Here is a 21481-nt window from a genome sequence, read left to right as displayed (position 1 = left end):
TTAGAGCGTTGTGCCAGTAACCAGCAGGTAGCCTAGTGGTTAGAGCGTTGTGCCAGTAACCAGCAGGTAGCCTAGTGGTTAGAGCGTTGTGCCAGTAACCAGCAGGTAGCCTAGTGGTTAGAGCGTTGTGCCAGTAACCAGCAGGTAGCCTAGTGGTTAGAGCGTTGTGCCAGTAACCGAAAGGTTGCTGGATCGAATCCCTGAGCCGGCAAGGTAAAAATCTGTCATTCTGCTCCTGAACAAGGCAGGTAAACCCATGGCCCCCCGGTAGGCCGTCATTATAAATAAGAATTTGTTCTTAACTGACTTGCCTAGTTAAATAAATACAAAAATCAACAATGCATTGTGTATAATTAACATAATTGTAATGATCAGCTAAAGGAAACGTATCATATTTTGTAGCTGACTATCTGCAGGGGTTCTCAAATTACTGGACTATCTTATGCCAGAAATATACCATTTATTCTGTTTTCAATCAATTATATATATACAATATGTAAAGTTGTCTCATTTTTCCACTCCTCAGAGATTTATAATTAAGTAGGACACTATCAAGAATATTACTCTGACACATTTAGCGGAAATCCTCTTGCAGTCTATTGGTGGATCTCCACGAGAGCCTCTTCATTTATTCCTCAACAATGGGAGATGGAGATGTTTGTTAACATGCTAATCAGTGGCTCTGCTCTGTGGTGACTGATTTTAAATGACATGCAAAATGCTGCTATTATTTCCCAGAGGAAGACCACTGGCTCGTATGGCATGCAGGGACAAGGTTTTGGTGTAGATCATCTTTTGAAAGATCTTGCAGTGGCCTGACAATAGCTCATCCCCCTCTCCTCAGGGGCCAGCAGCTCTCTCTTTCCGTGGCCTGCTTTGTATGTGTGGTCTTGCAGCAGTCATTCTCACCGCCACCAAGCCCCATCTGCAGAGCTAATTAGATGTTATGGCCAGGATGTATATTGTCTTGTGGGATGCCATGGGAATGCATTAGAAAGAGATGCATGTTGCCACTGACACAATCCCTCTGTCACTTCGGCCGGAAGCCTCCATGACATCACAAGCTGAAGGTGTGACACATTCTACCATGTCTTAAGTGTGAATAAATTCTCCTGCCACTGTGCAGACAGCAGTGTGCTTTCGACCAATGCAAATTGGCATGCCGAGAAAATGCAGTGATTCTTTTGACTGACTATGACATTTGGTATAATAGCCAACAAGCAGATTGAGTCGATGTAAACCAACAAGGTCTTTAATCAGTTTGCTTTTATCCATTTAATAGCCCTCTCTTTTGTATTTTATTCTTTATTTTATTTGATCTTTTATAAACAGTCAAATGTACACATATGGCCCTCTGTCTTTTTACGAGGGTGTTGAGCATTGTGTTTGATGGTCCAGTATACAACCAGGTAGCAAGAGGGAGCATTTGAATGGGGTTAAGGGGTTAATGAATTAATGATTATTATGGCGAAAGGCCATCTGAGGCGACAGCATCTAATTTAATTAGGCTAAAATGACGTGACAGCTGGCCAGTTTTGCCATCAATGAAGGTACTGCCGCCATTTTCCATTCAAAATGGATGACTGTAATGGCTCTCTCTGTGCGTTCCTTCGTCCCCATTAAGTGACTCAGCAAGTACTAAAACAGTCTCTCTTCCAAGTCCTCCTCATTGAAATGCCTCACCTCTCCTGTGTCGGTCCATTTAGGAACCCTCCAGTTTGGATGACGTCGCTGCAAATCAAATAAGCTCCTCCCACCTCTGAATGAAAAATTCCACTCCCGAAAAAGTGTAAATTCATTTTTGGAGATTCTAGAACTTACAACGTTGGTTCCTTTCCGTGATTTAATACTTAATTGCTGATGAAAGTGCATCCGTTGTGCTGTTTATCAAACAAGGTCCATTACCTAATGATGTCCCATCTGGTTGGCCTCTACGCTGAACCTGAGGTAATACCAGAAATCCCCATCCTCAATCCTGAGTGCCTTTTTAGCTGACGGATAGAAAAGGCTCTCTGGATGTTGCTCAGAGGTGTTGTGAAAATCTCATGCGGTGTCTACCCTAAATTATTAATACATAGGTCAGCTAGTAGAGGGTTTAAAACCAACTGTCTACATAGAAACCAACTGTGTCTGGCAGGAAGACGTATTGTATTTGGGACAAATCTGTGAAAAGTTCTCCCGACTGGATATTTTGGGGGGTTCAGCTGTCATGCAACTGTAAATATTAGATTGTGGGCTTTCCCAAGGCCCCCCCCCCCCCCTCTGTTCAAGCTAATTAAATGGGAATACATTTCAGGTCCGTACCCAGACCTTGTGATTTATCTCACCTATTTAGCACTACATGAACCAATGGTAAGACAAGGGCTTGGATGGGCATCTAGAGTCAATGGTCTTCAAATGTACTCGATAACATAGCTTCTGAAGGACTTCTGATTGTCACCAAATCCTTGACCATAAGAAATAGGATCTATCAGCTACTGTGATATGTCAGCAAAAAGACCATGTAAAACCTCCATCATTGTACCTTTGTCATAAACTTGGTTTCAGACTATAGTACTTGTATTTCCACCTTCAGTGTTGCCAGTAAGAGACAAATGGCTCAGGTGTGGAATGCAACCGTAAGCAATCTGGTTTGGATCCCTTCTCGTGCCAGACTGTCCTCTGGGATCTGACCGTAGTGGCTCCACTGGGTGTGGCCCTGTCACGAAGACCGATGGCCACACGTTGTTTAGCCCAGTTTCATTCTCAAGCCATTTTGTCGTATTGGACTCTGGCCAACAGCCCAATGTATCATGTCATTTTCATTATTGCCTCTTATGCCAAAGTGAACATGTCCTTTCCCACCATAGTCTCCTTGCACATTGATGCAGTTTTCACATGACTGCAGTGCTGTTACTCCACATACTACTGAAGTGTTTTGGCAATCATAAAACGCCCAGCTAATGATTTAGACTATGCTACTGTAACAATGTGTCTCACTGGGGCCTGTATGAAATGCACTCTGACAAAAAGATGCCAAAATATCGACGAGTTTGCATCCGATGCAGAGCCACCATAAAAAATAAGACGCCAATAAATACCATGAGTAACATTATCGGTGATTATAGTGAGACGGTAAAACCACTAGGGTAGTTTATTATAGAGCTAAACTCCATCAGTCTCTCTCTCATCTATACCCTTGTCAGAAAAGCTGAGTGGATGAATCACTCAGTCTGTTTGTCTGAAAGACTCACGGATTCAAGGCGTAAAATGGAAACTATCATTAGCTATGCTTGGCGGAACCTGTTGAGACGCCGTGATGTTACAACGCTGAATTCTGAAGCACCGGTGAGTGGAGTTTTATGACAGGCCCTTTCTGTGTAATAGCCCCCTGTTCACCGTAACGGTTGGCTTGTCCTTATTTGTGGGGGCAGGATAGCCGTGCAGACAGAGGACAAACTGTCCAAGGTTTAGTACTGTGCCATGTGTGATCCCTAGTCTTCCCACTCCTACTGTGCTCTGTTGGGCTTCTTCCCACCTTGTTGATGAGCTTTACGCTAATTCCCCATACGAGTTGCCTCAGTGCCCACAACACCTGCGGAGAAGACAGGGATATTAAGTCTCTCCGGTGCCATTGTTGACCGTCTGAAGACTCCTCTGGAGCACGGGCTCGTTATTCTCTTTCCTTTACAGTCGGGCATTTTCTTTTTATCTGTTAACTCCTTAACCTTCTTATTTTGAAGTGTGGATTCATTATATAGCATATTAATGAGTCAGAAGTTGCCTGTGAATGCAAAAATGCCTCAAGGAAATCCTTGAAGACACGATGTGGTGTACGGACCGGAGTTTTAAGAATCAAATTAAGTGTCACTCAGTTGAATGATGCAGGCGTACTCGTATAATGCAAGCCGGACTCGTATAATTTCATGCCAATTACTTTTATCATTTCTGCCTGACAAATCTGATTTGCCTCCATGTTTAATCAGTTTCTGTCAATTAGTGAAGACTATGGATTCTATGTTTAGAGACAGATGAGAGCAAGTCACAGCTTTAAATTTGGATTCATTGCATTGTTGGATGCAGACATGATGCACACGCAATCTATTAGTAGGCTAATAAATACAAATAAAAATGCTATTCCTTCCTTGTTTGGCAGACAACACTGATTCAAGAGGGCTAAACCGGGGTGCCAATGGAAAATAGATTCTTATTGGTTTAGACATACACTGAGTGTACAAAACATTAGGAACACCTTCCTAATATTGAGTTGCACCCCTCTCTTTCCCCCTCAGAACAGCCTCAATTCGTTGTGCCATGGACTCTACAAGGTGTTGAAAGCATTCCACAGGGATGCTGACCCATGTTGACTCTATTGCTTCCCACAGTTGTAAGGTTGGCTGGATGTCCTTTGGGTGGTGGACCATTGTTGATAAACACGGGAAACTGTTGAGCATTTTTTTAAATCCAGCAGCGTTGTAGTTCTTTACACAAACCGAGCCTGACGCCTACTACCATACCCCGTTCAAAGGCACTTTTGTCTTGCCCATTCACTCTCTGAATGGCACACAATCCATGTCTCTGCTGTAACCAAGAAGCTTGATCTTGACATCTAGCCACTTAGCTAGCAAGTTAGCATAGCTGGAGTGCTGAGCTGGATTTAATTAGACATCTTATATAGTTATACTTAACGCTATAACAATAAGTAGTGGCGCACACCCTCCCCCCTAAACAGTATTGAAAATCATACCGTCCAGTATATACGGTATATCGCCCAAGTCTATACAGTATCTGTGAGGTTGTACAATAGGTGTTTTGAAATAGATGAACAGCCCCAGTGAGGCCAACGTGAATAAACAATGCCCAGGTAACCAACCACCAGCAGTGTGAAGTCAGGGATGACACAGGCTTGACGTCAGTCGAGGAAAAACCTCTTCATGCGTCATGGACAAAGGCGGTGTCTGTAAAGCTTGATGAGCTTTTGGTGAATGATGCCTTGTTTTAACCCTTGGTATGTTTCAAACCTTTTTATAGTTATATACGTCGCCACAGTGATCTTCTAGGGAATCTCATGGAGGTTAAAGTACTTCAGAATTGACATTTGACCATCAGGGATTACACTCGCTTGTCTTTGCTTTGTTGTCCTTCCTGAAACGTGACCGCCGTGTGAAGCTTTGACCTTGAGAGAAATGAGCTCTCTCACTTGTCAGTGGCAAAACTGTTCTGAACATTCTCCTTATGCGTGGTAGATATGTGGATTTGGGCTTAATGTTGGCATAGTCCTGGTGTGGTAACGATAACGGTCACTCAGGTTTATTGTCTGGCATAAAACTCCATCTGATGTTGAGCCACGATTAGCGGTTTGGCGTTAGCATTTGTCCATGGTCATGGGTCCGTTTTATTGCCTTTCTGTGGATATCCACAGTAGCCCATTGACATGAGGACATTAGACTCAGCCACACAGCTATGAACATCTCCTGGCTTGGCTTTCTTGTGGGGGTTGACACAGAACATGGGCAGCACAATTATTTGTGTGTCCCTAGTCATTTCTTACGCTACGTGTTTATATATTAAAGCGGGAGAGGGCATTTTGTGCATTTATGCTGCAATTGCATGCCCTTGAAATGGTAATCTTGTTATTTTTGGTACACTGCCTAATGTAAAGGATAATGTGTCGTTAGAAACTGAGGCAATCTGAATTCTCCCAGGCTTGTATGGTATTATTCTACATGATTCCCCCCTCCTCTCCCCTGTAACTATTCCCCAGGTCGTTGCTGTAAATGAGAATGTGTTCTCAGTCAACTTACCTGGTGAAATAAATAGTTTTTAAAAAACAACATAAGGATGTAACAAGGGCACTTGTTGATAAAAGCACTCCATCATCCTCCATAGTGGACTTCACTTTTTCAATAAATTAGTCAGGTTCTGTTTTAACATTGTATCTATATGCTTCATTCTGTTGCTGTTATGAATGTGCAAGGAAGATGTACAAAGCCAACGAGTAACCGTTGACTTGACCACAAGAAATTAAAGTATGGATATGGCTTTGAATTTTTCAGGGAGAATTATGATTCATGTTTCTTTTCAGTTTTGTGATAAGAAGGAATATGTACCCTCAGGTCTTGGTGGTTTCAGATTTTAAAGCTGCAATATTTCACTTTCTGGGCGACCCGACCAAAATTCACATTAGAAATGTGTGTTATAGATCTGTCGTTCTCATCGAAAGCAAGTCTTAGGAAGCGGTAGATATATTCTTTATACTCTATTTCTATGCCCCCCGTTCTTAAGTTTCATTTTCGAGTCTTTTACTTTCGGTTTTGTACACTAGCTTCAAACAGCTGAAAAATACAATGTTTTTGGTTATGGAAAAATATTTCACAGCGCTTTAGATGGTACAATGATTCTCTACACTATACTTGCTTGTTTTGTCACATAAACTGAAATTAGGCAAAATATTAGCATTTTAGTAACCTGGAAATGGCGGAGCGATTTCTGTGTATTGCATCTTTAAGTGGAAGATTGGTGAACAGATGCCGTTCCTAGTTTTAGTGCTGCACGCCCAGCAGTCCTCAATCAAAAGGTACAGGGAGATATATTATTACTCATGTTTTCTTCCTCCGCATCACTCACTTGATTTTAAATCTGTATATGTTCAGGGGCCCACGCACAAGAAGTACATTCTGATCGTCTGAATCGCTTTCATCAAGCACAGCCTCTTAAATGAAGTCCCCTGTCACTCCATTAACACAATCCCCTCGTGGTTCAGCCTCCATTACCTTGTTGTTTTTCATCTGAAAGTAAGTGCTGGAAAAGTTCATCATTAAAATCAAAGCTCCATGAAACAAACTTTATTTAAAAAATAAAATAAAATTTGACAACTTTATTAGTGCAGCAATTCTTGGCTTCAGATCAGCTCATTCAGCACCTAACGTCTCCAATGCAACTCTTCCCAATTTGCTGTAAATGAGAATGTGCTCTCAATCAACTTAATTGGTTCAATAAGAGTAAAGCATCATCATCATGATAAGCTAGGTCTGTGACCATAGACCATTCATTTCCGTGAAATCCTCTTACTCCGGTTTCAGTGTTGCCATAATGACCCCTGTTGCCACATCACCCTAGTCTAATCCATCTCAGGCCTCAGGGGATGGAGGACAGGGACGGACAGTGGGTGTCAGTCTGACTGTGGACCAGAGGAGGATGGAGGACAGGGACAGACAGTGGGTGTCAGTCTGACTGTGGACCAGAGGAGGATGGAGGACAGGGACAGACAGTGGGTGTCAGTCTGACTGTGGACCAGAGGAGGATGGAGGACAGGGACAGACAGTGGGTGTCAGTCAGACAGTCAACTCATCCAGTTTAGTCAGGCCTGTAGATCAAGCGGGATTTCAACCTAATCTAGAGATGGCAAAGAGTGATGGGATAGGTTGCCATATCCACAACATGTGTTCTCAAAATGTTCTTAACATTTTTGGTGATGGGCATGTTAATGCAAGTTTTGGAGCGGGAGAGGCTAGAGTCCTGACATCATCATCATGCAACAATGGTGGACCTGGACAACCTCTCTAGCCCATGCATGATTCACGGTGATGCATTCAAAAAGTCCCACATCAAGCCCAAGATCAAGGTTAGCATGTCCTTTGAACCCAGGATGTTAGTTTCAGTCTAACCGAATCCTAATTTTCTGCCTACAAGCAGAGATTACAACACTGTATATATACATAATGACATTTTGAAATGTCTTCATTCTTTTGGAACTTTTGTATGTGTAATATTTACAATTAATTTTTTATTGTTTATTATCTATTTCACTTGCTTTTATCAATGTAAACATATGTTTCCTATGCCAATAAAGCCCTTAAATTGAATTGATATATATGAAGGATGTAAGTGGCCAGCCATATTTTAAGATTTCCCTTCAGCCTTGAGACGAGTTTGCTCAATGACAATATGGATTAGCATTTAAAGACCATTAAAGATCTTCCTGTAATGGGCAGTTTTTACTTTGTAGCCAGGGTTAATTAATTACTACTGCAAAGGTGGCCACTTAATCATTGACAGGAATATTTTAAGGCAAATCAATACCCTTGCAATACTATCCCTCTTGGCTCAGCTACTGTAGTCCCTAATTATCATACAAGTATATTCAAAGTGTCTCTCGCTCTCTCAGGGCTTTGGAAGTGCCCAAATGCATGGTTTTACAAAGGGCATAGTCATGGGGGGGATTTAAGGATACACGGTAGAGCAAAGCGATCCACTTAATCCTTGACACTTTCAGGTTCGGTCACTCCCATCTACGATTGAACAATTCTGGACATTTTCCCAGTTGGATGATGCCCTTCCTACTTATTCCTTAATTATTCTGGGAATTCTTCACCTGGGATTTCTGAAAAACCTGAAATCTAGTTGTAAAATGTAAATGTTCAGTTATGTCGATTTGTCATCCTTCACAGCCTTTCTTCCATTTTATATCCGTTGCTGAGTCTAGACGATACAGGGCATACAAAACCCCCAAGCTGAATAACCATCAAACTGCTCCTCTTCCCAATGCCTTCCTCTGAGCTCGTCCCCAGCTGACTCTGTAGACTCCCGTTGGTTTTTCAGAGCCATCCTTTTGTTCAAATCTGTCAAGTCAGGGAGGCCTCAGTATGTTTAAACAGGAAGCATGGCTGTGTGGAGGCCCCGGGGCCAGAATAAAGAGAGCAATCAGGTTGGCCGGTCTCCCTAATGACTCAACAGCTTGCCGGTAGAAGAGCAGCCCCGGAGGCCTCCACACACTGGCTGGGAGGACTGCTGCGCTGTTGCCAAGGCATCCATCCGCAGCACGTGCAGGGTTCATAGACCTGAGATGAGGTTGTTGTCGGAGGAGCTAGAGCATTGACAAAAATAGGAGTCTGTTGCATTCCAAGTGACGTCTATGGAGTGGCTGTCGGCGTTTGTTCTCATCAGAACATACATTCGTAGTTGCCTGTACAAAGTCTCTCAGGTGTGGGAGAACGCAAACCAATTCCTTGTCAACAGCTGTAATATATGATGAGGCTCCTCATCATTGTACACAAAACCCTGACGGGAAATAAACAGAAGACCGCATGAGAGTAATTAGCCAATCAGGTGACACTGCTAATTAAATCAGACAATAGCACTGCTAACCTATAGCCAGGAGTAGCCCCAAGCACGGAGACCCTAATAGCCAGGAGTAGTCTCACACACACACAGGACGTGGTCTGAGACAATGGGCTTCCTCTCTAACAGAACAGATAAGAAGGTAATTTGGTGCTCAGATACCCAAGGGATGTGGTTTGTGGATAGGATACTCTATCTACAAGCATGTCACAAGTTTTCTGTATGTTGTAGCTAGCGATTGGCTGCTAATTTCACTTTAAGGAGCCATTTTAAAATATATAGGTAACATGGGGTTTGTTTCTATAATGTTTATTTGGACATTGCTAAGGATTATGATGAATATTCATCACTTACACAGTGTACATGTACTTATTGTTATCTCTTCACATGTACTTGTGTAATTAATTATATCTGCCACCAAAAAACAGCACGTCGCCTTGAGGTCAGTGTTTTGAATCCCGGAGGTGACGAGGTGAAAAATCTGTTGCTGTGCCCTTGACCAAGGCACTTAACACCAATTGCTCCAGGGGTGGGGATATGCAAAAAACGAATTTCAATTCCATACTTGTGTAACGGATGTGAAACGGCAAGGGCCGCGGCTTTTGTGGAGCGATGGGTAACGATGCTTCGTGGGTGACTGTTGTTAATGTGTGCAGAGGGTCCCTGGTTCGCGCCCGGGTATGGGTGAGGGGACGGTCTAAATTCATACTGTTACACTTGTACAAGTGGGTAACAGGACAAATACTATATAAATATTGTATAAGCTAAACAGACATTGGGGGGTCTGTAGCAGTCTGTCAACAGCCATTGAAATGTTTATCCAATCCCTTTTCCTTTCACCATCATTAGTTATGGTGTGAAATTGAAAGAATGGGTGTAAATTAACTCAGAAAACAGTATTTTTAGTTTAATCAGAATCCTGCTTCTGGGTGTGGTTTTTTTTTCTGACTGGAATTTCAAGTGACTGCAATTTACAGCTACAGGCTGCATTAACAATGCAAGCCAGCCCAGCGTTTTAAACTCCACGCTTAGAAGCAATTTATTGAACTGGAAGATATTTGCCTCAAGGCTCCATCTCTGACAGGAAACATTTCCTTATAAGGATGTGAGTCTACCCCCCCCCCTCATTTTATATGCAATTTAGAACATTATTTTATCCAAAGGCACAGTAGGGAGTGCGTACATTTTTGTATGTGTGGCCCCAGCAGGAATCAAACCTGCGATCCTGACATTTTGAAAGTGCCATGCTCTACCAGTTGAACCACATGGGACCACATCACCATGATGTTTAATTTGTTATAGTACCATCCGTCATCGTTGTGTAGTCCCACGTCAGCCAACGTCAGTTTCCCTCCCCTGTAGACATGGGCCTAGCTGTGGTGATATTAATCATCTGACAACACACACACAGAGAGGCACACCTAGCCTGCTGGTCATCTGTCCTCACCAGATGCACACACTGCCAAACACACACAGGGAACTGGTCCATCAGAGGAGAGGGTGGTCTTGCTGCACAAACAGTGACAGGGTTGTGTGTGTGTTCCCTCCCAAAGCATTCCCTTAAAACAAACCCTAATGGATCAGTGATGATTACCACGCCAACATTGTTGTAAGCGTCGACGAGTCAGGCCGTGTCTTTCCAGATTATTCTTCTTTTTTTTTGACAGGACACTCAACCAAGCGTTGTGAAAACATCCTCATTAAAAGTTTGATGCCGTAGCTCTGTCCGTTCCATAATGGCCAGTCACACTTTGTTATATATGTCACGTTTTATTACCTGCGTCCCAAATTTCACCCTATTCCCTATACAGATCCCTGGTCAAAGTATTGAACTATGTAGGGAATAGGGTGCCTTTTGGGACTCTGCCTTTGTCAGCACCCCTTACTTTGTTTGATTAATGATCCCAGTCGTTAGCCAAAAGCTGCAAGAAACCCTCTGCTCACCATTTGTTGAAACGTCTGTCTGGCATTGGGAGGGAGTCTAGCACTATGTTTTAATAAATTGTTCAGGTCATTAAGAGTCTCTTGATAATCCAACATTCTTTTGATAAGAAATAGACGCATAGAGATTCAGTTGATGGTAATGGTGGTGGTTGTTGTATTAAATGGCAGCATGGATATCAGTTGGTGGTAATGGGGGTGGTTGTTGTATTAAATGGCGGCATAGATATCAGTTGATGGTAATGGGGGTGGTTGTTGTATTAAATGGCAGCATGGATATCAGTTGGTGGTAATGGGGGTGGTTGTTGTATTAAATGGCGGCATAGATATCAGTTGATGGTAATGGGGGTGGTTGTTGTATTAAATGGCGGCATAGATATCAGTTAATGGTGGTGGTTGTTGTATTAAATGGCAGCATAGATATCAGTTGATGGTAATGGGGGTGGTTGTTGTATTAAATGGCAGCATAGATATCAGTTGATGATAATGGGGGTGGTTGTTGTATTAAATGGCAGCATGGAGATCAGTTGATGGTAATGGGGGTGGTTGTTGTATTAAATGGCAGCATAGATATCAGTTGATGGTAATGATTTTGCAGCCATACTCGGGGCAGACATAATGATCAATCTATGCAAAAGGAAGCATCCTTGACAGCAGAAACATTTATAGAATATTGATTTCAACCAATTTAGTAACGCCATTAATGTGGAAACAAGATTGTTGCTCTAACATTTTGCTCTTTCAGCCTTCTAGCTGAAAATCCATTTCCATGAGAGAATAAGTTATTTTCATAAAGTATTGGTCTTAACGTTTTAACGTTTCTTAAAGGCCCAGTGCAGTCAAAAACGTGATTCTCTGTGTTTTAAAAATATTTCCACACAGAGGTTGTGATAGTCATGTGAAAATTATGATAATGCCTTTTAATGTAAGAGCTGGTTGAAAAGACCACCTGAAATGTCAGCCTGTTTTGGTGTGAGGGAGTTTTGATCTTCACGGTGACATCACCGTGCGGTGAATTAGTTAATAGACCAATAAGAAAGAGTTCCAAACCTCTCTGCCAATAACAGCTGGTTTTCAGTTTCCCCACTCAGACCAATCCCAGACAGTCCTAGATAAATTCTTGCTTGAGAAATTGCTCTTTGTTAAGAAGCCAATTTTGTTTATTTTTGACGATTTTAATTGAAAACTTTTTTAAAAATGTCTAAAACCCAGCCTTGATTTCAACTATATACTACATGTACCTGCATCATTGTAGTTAAACATCTATTTCCAGTTGTACTCTGCTCTGTACTTCTATTTACTCAACACTAGAGCTAGGACGATCAACCCTAAATTACTGATACCGACCACCACTTATCGCGGACATTTGCAGATATTGTTCACTACGATAAATAGCCTTCAGTAGAGTTTATGTGACGTTTTGAAATGAAGTAAGTTTGCTAATATGGGTGATTTTGTTAATGGGACAATTTGGTAGCTACAACCATCAAACCAGTAGTAGTAGTTTTAAGGGTCATATAAAAACTAACTGTGGTGCACGTTAATGTTGTTGTAAACGTATCGTGATAATTTAGTCAACTTATCGGGATATGGATTTTTGTCCATATCGCCCAGCTCTCTTGTCAAACTATGATCCATGAGGCTGTTGGGATGCTCTTATCAACATGACAAAACAGCCTACATGATTAATCTTAATTTTGGGCCCAGTTTGTGTATGTGTAAAATTATGATCTGTTACATACTGTATGTTACAGCTTATTTTGCGTGATGTTATAGCTCATGTTCAGTGTTTTCAAATGATCAGAGCACAGTCTTACATAGTGTAGTAGGCAAGGGTAGTGTGGCACTATGTTCTCTGTGTCTGAGGTGACCGAGTTCTAACCTCTGGTGTCGTCCCTGAGGTGATGAGACAGAGGTCCACTGGCGCAATGCATTATGGTCTGTCCTTGATCACACTTAGGGGAAACTGCCCTCTCAGACAATGTCCGCCGCAGTGGACTGCTTGGTCGGCAAAAATCCACCACTAGCTTGCCGTTGGCTCTATACCGTTATGCGTCTCTGCTTCCCGGTTTTGGGTTTCTTATTCACCAGCAAAAATAAATAAAAATGAAATGGAACTGAATCGATCTCCTCCACTGCCTGCTTCCATCAGACACGATGGGGAAAAAACATGCAGCTTCAGCTCTCCAGCATTGTAACTAAATACCCCTCGTTAAAAATAGCCTCTACCGCCCTCTTCTCTCATTAAGCCTCTGCTGCAATATGAACAATATTTCATACCCTGTTTCTCCCTGTTTTGACACTGGATTAAGCCTCTGCAAGTAAGGAGTGTGGTTACTGGTGACTGATTTGTACTGAATATTTACCGTTGTATTCAATATGTTCTGATACATTTTAGATAACAATGCAGACTTTTTTTGCTGATTAAATCACTGGCAGTAATGGGGTTTGTATCGATAGCTGGGTGACATTTTGAAAGGTCCCAAATAAAAGCTGAAAGGGTCAATAATGGGGAATCAGATTTTTTCCCCTCAGACTGGGAAATGACTCATATCTAACTGAGGAATCGTAGGTCGGCCAAGTTGTCTGTCTTGTAGTTGCAGTGCTGAAAATGTTTCAAACCTTCAATTAGAAACTGCCCCACGGTTTGGCCCCTGAAAGTTGGTGGGTTAAAAAAAAGTGAATGTTTTCTGAGGGTCATATTGTTGGAATGGTTGGCATTAATGAAGGGTAATAAGGCAAATTGTATCAACATTTATGCACTTGTTATTGTTTTAGTAGACTTGCCTACTTGAATGTTAAGTGTCCTATTCTTTTTTTTTTTTTGTGTGTCTTATTTCATCCATAATGTAATTGCATCATCTCTGTGAGGAGATTTGTCATAGACTGTAGCTAATATATCTGTATGCAGAGGGGAGCATGCATTCCTTTCTTTTACAATGAACAGGAGGTTTCAGACACTTGATTGATGTTCTGCTCCTATTGACGCATGCAGTAGACTTCATGGTGGCATAGCAAGTCATTTGATCTGGGGAAGATAAGAAATATGTTGCATTGTCAATTATTCAACCAGTGGTATTTGTTTACTGGTAGACAGCAGTGTGGCCCCTAGAGATTTAACTGTAATGTCTCTCGGTATAACATGTTACCTGATGGGGTCTGTGACCTATGAAATCATGACGTCATCTCAATAATAATGTACGAGTTAACTCGATTGTCTGTCAGGAAGGAGACGCCGGAATAGCCAATGGGCCCTAAACTGTTCACATTGGCATTCGGGTCACGATCTGCTTACCATTGGATGGGGAACGCGTGAGTAAAAGACATCAGGGCGGGGAGGGTTTTTAAAAGGAGGAAATATGTGCAGCAATGCTCACCTCGTCTGGCTGGAATTAACCAGTATGAAAAAGTGGTCGTTAAGCAGACAATTAGTATGTGAAGACACATTCCTTCTGCCCTTATGGTGCTGGAGAGGCTCTGAGACCAGGTTTGAGTTTTTTTTTTTTTTAACCATATTTTTTCTACCCTGCTCACCGTCAGGCTGATGACGAGAGTATGTGTCCATGGCAGGAAGAATACCTGTTTGTCACAAACACAATCTCGCTCTGGCAGGTGTCTGGATTACGCTTTGCATATTTGTTTTGCGAGAGGCGAGAACTCATTCCACCCCTCAGTCATTGAGCTCTGTGACATCTTTAAAATGCTTATGGACTTTAAAGGAGTGCAGCCTGGTGAGGAGCGGTAGTGGGGAGAGGCATTAGAGACCTCCAGCAGACAGGGTTTAGAACTCCAACCTATTGATCTACTGGGACAGCACTGGTCAGAGCTGCTCCGATGGGCAGAAGAGTGGAAATGAGTCGCCACATTTCGAGACTTTTCAGAAACATCACAGGTGAGCTCAGGGGCTCGAACTCCAATGCTTGTTTATTGAAGATAAGATTAGCATTCTGAAATGCTTGTAGAAGTTTTGTAAATTACAGGTGAAAGTAATTAGGGTTAAAGTAATTAGATAGAAAGTAATGCAATCTTGAGTTAGGCTTTTTCTCTTGATAACATTTATTCAGGTCTTATTCATGTTTGTTATATCGCAGCTTTTAGTGTCTGCTGTTTTATTGTTGCATTTTTCAACTTTATAGGAAGTTTATGCTAGTTGGTTTTCATGTCTTACATCATTGCTTTGGGACTTGTCTCCCGCTATTGGGCTCATGAATAGAACATTAATATTTGAGTTGTTGAAGTGATCACTATACCGAAAGAGGTGTTTTTTGTTGTAAAGATTTGCGTTCATATGTATAACTTTGTTATAAAGGTGTTGTGTGCTAGAGCTTTTTGCAGATATATTCACTGTCAAGGATGTGGCTGTAGTCAATGAGCACATCCCGTCTGCGTGAGCTTCTAATGTTTCATTTACTATGTCTCATCCTCTTCCCAGTCATTTTCTATTCTGCTGCAACGAAGGGCACAGGTATACATCGTGGTACATGGTAGCTTTGTGCTAAGAGCTAGTGGTCAGCTGATCACCCCCCAGGGGTCCACTAGAAGTCCCTTTCTCTCCCACTAATCACCCCCTGGTATTTTCCTGCAGCTGTCACCAGCACCACCCCTGCGGTGAAGACCTCCAGTCATGTGACGGCCTGCAGCGACAGCGAGAAGAACTACTGCGTGAACGGAGGGGAGTGCTTCACTCTGGAGGTCACCCCCGGCAGCACCAAGTTCCTCTGCAGGTAGAGCATGATGAAACACGATACCGTTCGCACCCACACTACACACTGGATACTATGCCGTCTGTGTTTGAATTCCTGATGGCGTATAGCTGTTTTTCCCTCCTATTTAAACAGACTGACTGTGCTTCCTCATAATGCGTCGAACACAGCATCCACACCACACTAGATACTATGCTGACAATGTTTGACATGATGTTTGATACAATTCCTGATGGCTTATTGCTGCTATTTCCTCATATTTAACTGTGCTCCCACATGTTGGATGGTTCTAGAAGTTTGACAAGTGCTGACTTCAGAACGCTACTATACTGTTATATGGCAAAAAGTAGCGTACGGTAGATGCTGTCATAACATTTAATATCATTTTTGAAGTGAGAATCCTGTTGTTGTCAAGATGCATTAAGTAATGCCTGATATGATACCAGAGGTTTGGTGCCATTTAGGCCCCTGCGGCGCTAAGTTTAATTTTAGAGCTCTATCACCAGCTCTGTGGGGAAAACGGAGCCTGGCAACATCAAACACTGCCTCGTCTTCATCGGGAAATCGGAGGAAAGTTGCCAGGTGTTTTTACAGTAAAGCCGAGGTGTCGGCTGAATTTGGGGGGAGGTGTGTGAGCTTTTAGTGCTTTAAGTTTTTTTACGTTTTTTGTATAATCTAACAAAACAAATAACGGTTTTTGGTTTCGATTGTATTTTTGTCCATATTAAATGCATTATGAAATAATAACATTCAAATGATTTTAGAGCTTCCCTTAGCTATTACCTGCCTTTTACTGACGCTGACAATGGGTTGAAACCATTAATAAGAGCCCCATGATGGTAGTGATTGTCCATTATGTATTCACATGACCTACTTTACTTAAATAAAATATTTAAAATAGTCTATATTACTAGGTTTTATTTGACGACTTTTCTTTTTAATTCCTTAAAATCATCATGTCATCTCTGCTCAGCCAGCCAGCCAACCATCTAGCGTTCTCTGTGCTCCCCATTGAACAAGTCATCCTATTTAGCTAGGCTAGTAGTAGCTAGCTAGCTGGCTGATTTTTAAATAATTTTACTAGTTCTTCAAAGTAGATGAGATACTTTTAAGACTGCTTATTACCTTACTTATTATCTTGCTTACTACCTCATCTACTACATCTATCCCTCTCGCTATCTATCAGGTAGATACCTCACCAACTGTATCTATCCGTCTGGTCGTTGTTGCTGATTCCTTTCTCATGCAGTCTTCCACAGTAAGGTCTGTGTGTATATGTGCCTCTGTCCGTAGGTGGAAAGAACAGTTGCAATGTATTATGGTCATTGTATTTAATGACCACGTTTCTGCGCTAAACTAGGTTGAATATTTGCCTAATGAAAACTACAAAATCAGCCCAGCGTGATTGTTTTGTCTCATTTTTTAAAATTTGTACTGTATGTTATTCTCGTAATTTTTTTGCTGGGAGAGCAGAACAGGTGGAGGCCCCGGGACTTATCCACAGCCGCCTCTGCATGTCTACATTATTAATGTAGGCTCCTGTCATCGCCCGACTACCACGCTCCAGTTCAGAACCCACAATTTATGTTGTATTTATTTATGAGATCTTTCCATCTTCTGCTCCATTTTCTTGTCCTCATTGGAACCAGTGCGCGTAGACCTTGGTCATGTTCATCGGGCATCAAACGGAGCAAAACTGACTGAAACCGTGAGGGACTACTTGTACTTGTCCAATAAGACTACTTGTACTTGTCCAATCATTTCAGTTTTCTGTTGCGAGACGTTTTGAAACGTTTTCCGTCGAGTGCCTTACTGAACATTACCTGTGCTGACATTGTGCTTCTGTTAGCTTCAACCGTGTCCTAACATTGATTTATTCTCCAGGATAGCACTCTTGTTTTCAAGGGTGTATTTCAGCCCTGATCTGAGCGATAGAGCCTACAAGAGACCGAGGGAGCTTTCTCAGTGCTAGAAGACTATCCCCCCCCCATGTGCCTTCAGCCTCAGACTGTCAGTCTGAGAGCTTGGTGGCCCCAACAGAGCTTAGGCCCTTGAATCATCCCGGGCAGCATAAACTGGCCTTGTGACATGCACTGTACACACTCGGTATGCGAGGCAACGGCATACATCCGAGAACCACCTCTCTGCAGTCCTGTCCACATTCTCCATCATCGTCATTCATATGAAATCTGAGGGTTAAAAAGATGTATTATCCGGACAAATTTAACAGGAAGGTATTGAAGTAGTGTAGGCTGCATCACAGGCTGCACCACAGGCTGCACCACAGGCTGCACCACAGGCTGCATCACAGGCTGCATCACAGGCTGCACCACATCCGGATGTGATTGGTAGTCCCATAGGGCGGCACACATTTGGCCCAGCGTCGTCCGGGTAGGCCGTCATTGTAAATAAGAATTTGTTCTTAACTGACTTGCCTAGTTAAATAAATAAAAGTACTCTGGTCTGACGTCACTTCTAGCAAAGTGGGTGGCCCCGTAACAAGCATTCAGAGGCCCACTCTGCACAATTATCCAGTCACTATGATCATTTTTATCAACAGCATCTCACAATTGATCTTTTACGTCTTTTACATTTGAGGTTAGAACATTCAGTCGTTTTCAAAAGACATGCTGAGATGGTGATGCTGCATAGTGTCTTTCAACTGTGGCCCTACTCATTACACCTCATGGTTTTACCACTTCCCTTATAGCAGCAAATGCATGGAGGAGGGAAATATTACTGCAGCTCCTCTAAGTGCCTGACACAAGGCTTGACATTGCCAAGGATACACTTTGGCTCTGGGCCATCCAATACATAAGACTCTTACCATCCACCGCCAGATTGAGTTTCCTCTTAAATACTTCAGTGACTAAGCACAAATATGCTTCTGTCTCCAACGGCTTTTGTATCCTTTAAGTAAGCCATGCAGATCGCTATCACTGGAGGGAGGGGAGAAAAAAACCTGTCTTCCTCCCCAATTCAGACGTTATGGATCCTTAGAGTTATTTCTATCTGAGGAAAAAACCTGTCTGACAGGGTCACCGGGGAGCCCGATTTCGCTGAAGCCTGAACAGGCGGAGCAGGGATTCTCTAGCAGGCACACAGCGTGGGAGGGTCAGAACATCATGGAAGCAGCGATCTATATCCTAATCCGCTCCTCCATTATTTATAGCAAATTAAATAGATATAGCCAATATGAATGTGACCATGGCCATTCAATTCTAATAACGTCCTCATGATGCTGTTGTCATGGGCTGGCCTTGTCAAAATCTCCCTTTTCAAATTATTGAACTACACTGAACAAAAAAATTAAGGCAACATGCAACAATTTCAATGATTTTACTGAGTTACAGTTCATATAAGAAAATCAGTCAATTGAAATAAATATTATGGCCTAATTTATATGGTTTTCACCTGCCTGGGCAGGGGCACAGCCTGGGTGGGCCTGGGAGGGCATAGGCCCACCCACTGGGGAGCCAGGCCCAGCCAATCAGAATTTGTTTTTCCCCACAAAAGGGCTTTATTACAGACAGAAATACTCAGTTTCCTCAGCTGTCCAGGTGGCTGCACGCAGGTGAAGAAACCGGATGTTGAGGTCCTGGGAAGGTGGTCTATGGTTGTGAGGCCGGTTGGACGTACTGCCCAATTCTCTAAAATGACATTTGAGGCAGTTTATGGTAGAGAAATGAACATTTAATTCTCTGGCAACAGCTCTGGTGGACATTCTTGCAGTCAGCATGCCAATGGCACACTCCCTCAACTGGAGACATCTGTGAAATTGTGTTGTGTGACAAACTGCACATTTTAGAGTGGCCTGATATTGTTCCCAGCACAAGGTGCACCTGAGTAATGATCATGTAGTTTAATCAGCTTCTTGATATGCCACACCTGTCAGGTGGATGGATTATCTTGAGAAATGCTCACCAACGGGGATGTAAACACATTTGTGCACAAAATTTGAGAGAAATAAGCGTTTTGTGTATATTGGAACATTTCTGGGATATTTTATTTCAGCTCATGAAACATGGGACCAACACTTTACATGTTGCATTTATATTTTTGTTCGGTGTAGATTTCCACTGGGGAGACCGATTTATCTTGCAGCTCATTCAGGACTCCCATTCAAGTGCATTTAGGATACATGCCACACAATATTCAGGGATTTTACAGGTACTGGACCTAAAAACAGTCACTGAACTCTGTTATGTGCATACATACCAGCTACAACTATCAGTTCCCTTCTATTTCTCATCCCTCTCTCCTCTCTATTGCCCCTTTTTCTTTCTGTGTTTCTGAGAGAAAGGGCTTGCTCAGCCAGCTGCTGAGACCATGGAAGAGCCGAGGCACAGCTGGACTGGCTTGTTGGAGTCTCTCTATCTATCTCACGCCACAATCTCTTCTTTAGCAGGGCTTTACTCAGCCTCCTGTTCTGTCATCAGTCACCAGATCGCCAGCTGAAAAGTCTTCGTTCAGAATCAACCAGTGTTCGCCCCCCAAAACAACACTTTAATGCTCAGTACACAATCTGAACTTACAAATGAAGTTTAGAAAAAGGCCATTTTTTTCTTTTCTTCTAAAAACGCATCATTGGACAGGATGTTGTCATTTTTTTATTAGCAAAGTCACTAGTGATTTAGATTGTATTGAAAGGCTTAATTTGTTCATGTGCCGCCACTTGGTAGACGTTACATCAGGCACAGGGTGGTGCCACCCATGTCTTATTGATGCCTCTGTCTGAAGTGGTTTACTGGTGTCTTAGTCATCCAACCTAACACTATTGAGGTAATAACAAAGGGTACATCTGAAGCACTATAGCTACTGTGTTTTACACAAATGTACTCCATATCGGGGGGTGACAGGTAGCCTAGCAGTTAAGAGCTTTGGGCCAGTAACCGACAGTTCGCTGGTTCCAATTCCCGAGCCGAATAGGTGAAAAATCTGTCTGTGCCCTTGAGCAAGGCACTTAACCTGAATTGTTCCTGTAAGTGGCTCTGGATAAGAGTGTCTGCTAAAGGAACAACATTTTAAATGTATAAGCAGAAGTAGACAATATGAACAGGTAAGTCATTGGAAGTGCTGGATTGGAACTGGATTCCATGCATTTGTGTTTCCGTGCATTTGTTTTTGCGTGTGTTTCATCTGTGTACTGTGTCAGTGCTGTGTTGTGTTGTGCGTCTCACTCCCTCTCTGCCCCCCCCAGGTGCTTAACGGGATACACTGGGAATCGATGTCAAGCCACTGTGCCTGTGAGAGTCAGAAACCCAAAACGTATGTGCATTCAAGTGAACCCAGCCACACGTGTCATCTCTGGTGTTTCATCCCTGTTCCAACGTTCCAATCACTGTCCCTCCAAGAGCCAGACGGCCAATCCATCCGTCCCAACGATTCGTTTAGGACAGGTGTGTGTGGAGTGGAGAGGCCTACAGATTACTAATAGAGACACACACACTTTGATCCTGACTCAAATTCTCATCCGCTTCTGTGCTGATGCCTTTCTAAATTTATCGAAAGAGGTTGATAATGAGACAAATATTCGGGCATTGTGTCCACGGCTAATTGTAACTCATTCAATCTCCCTGGAATCAGAAATCACAAGCTAAACATTTGCTGAAATTCGAGGCCTGTTGAATAAGACATTGATTGGGACTTTTCTCTCAAGTACGTATGTTTTTCGCAAACATGACTGATGGCGATGTTTGCGAGACATATGGGTGGTCCTGACAACACCAGCGATGCGC

General features: G+C 42.6%; 1 protein-coding gene across 1 annotated transcript in view; it reads left to right on the top strand.

Annotated features, from left to right (window-relative positions):
- nrg1 (neuregulin 1) overlaps window positions 1-21481 on the top strand; it is a 175191-nt gene that overhangs the window by 138544 nt on the left and 15166 nt on the right. Inside the window, 1 exon segment of the mRNA XM_065017231.1 lies at window positions 15626-15764. Coding sequence (XP_064873303.1) covers window positions 15626-15764 — 139 coding nt within the window.

This window comes from Oncorhynchus nerka, linkage group LG4 (assembly GCF_034236695.1).
Source record: "Oncorhynchus nerka isolate Pitt River linkage group LG4, Oner_Uvic_2.0, whole genome shotgun sequence".
In the NCBI taxonomy this organism is placed as follows: Eukaryota; Metazoa; Chordata; class Actinopteri; order Salmoniformes; family Salmonidae; genus Oncorhynchus; species Oncorhynchus nerka.
Note: the sequence above shows the minus strand (reverse complement) of the source record. Positions and strands in the feature narration are given on the sequence as shown.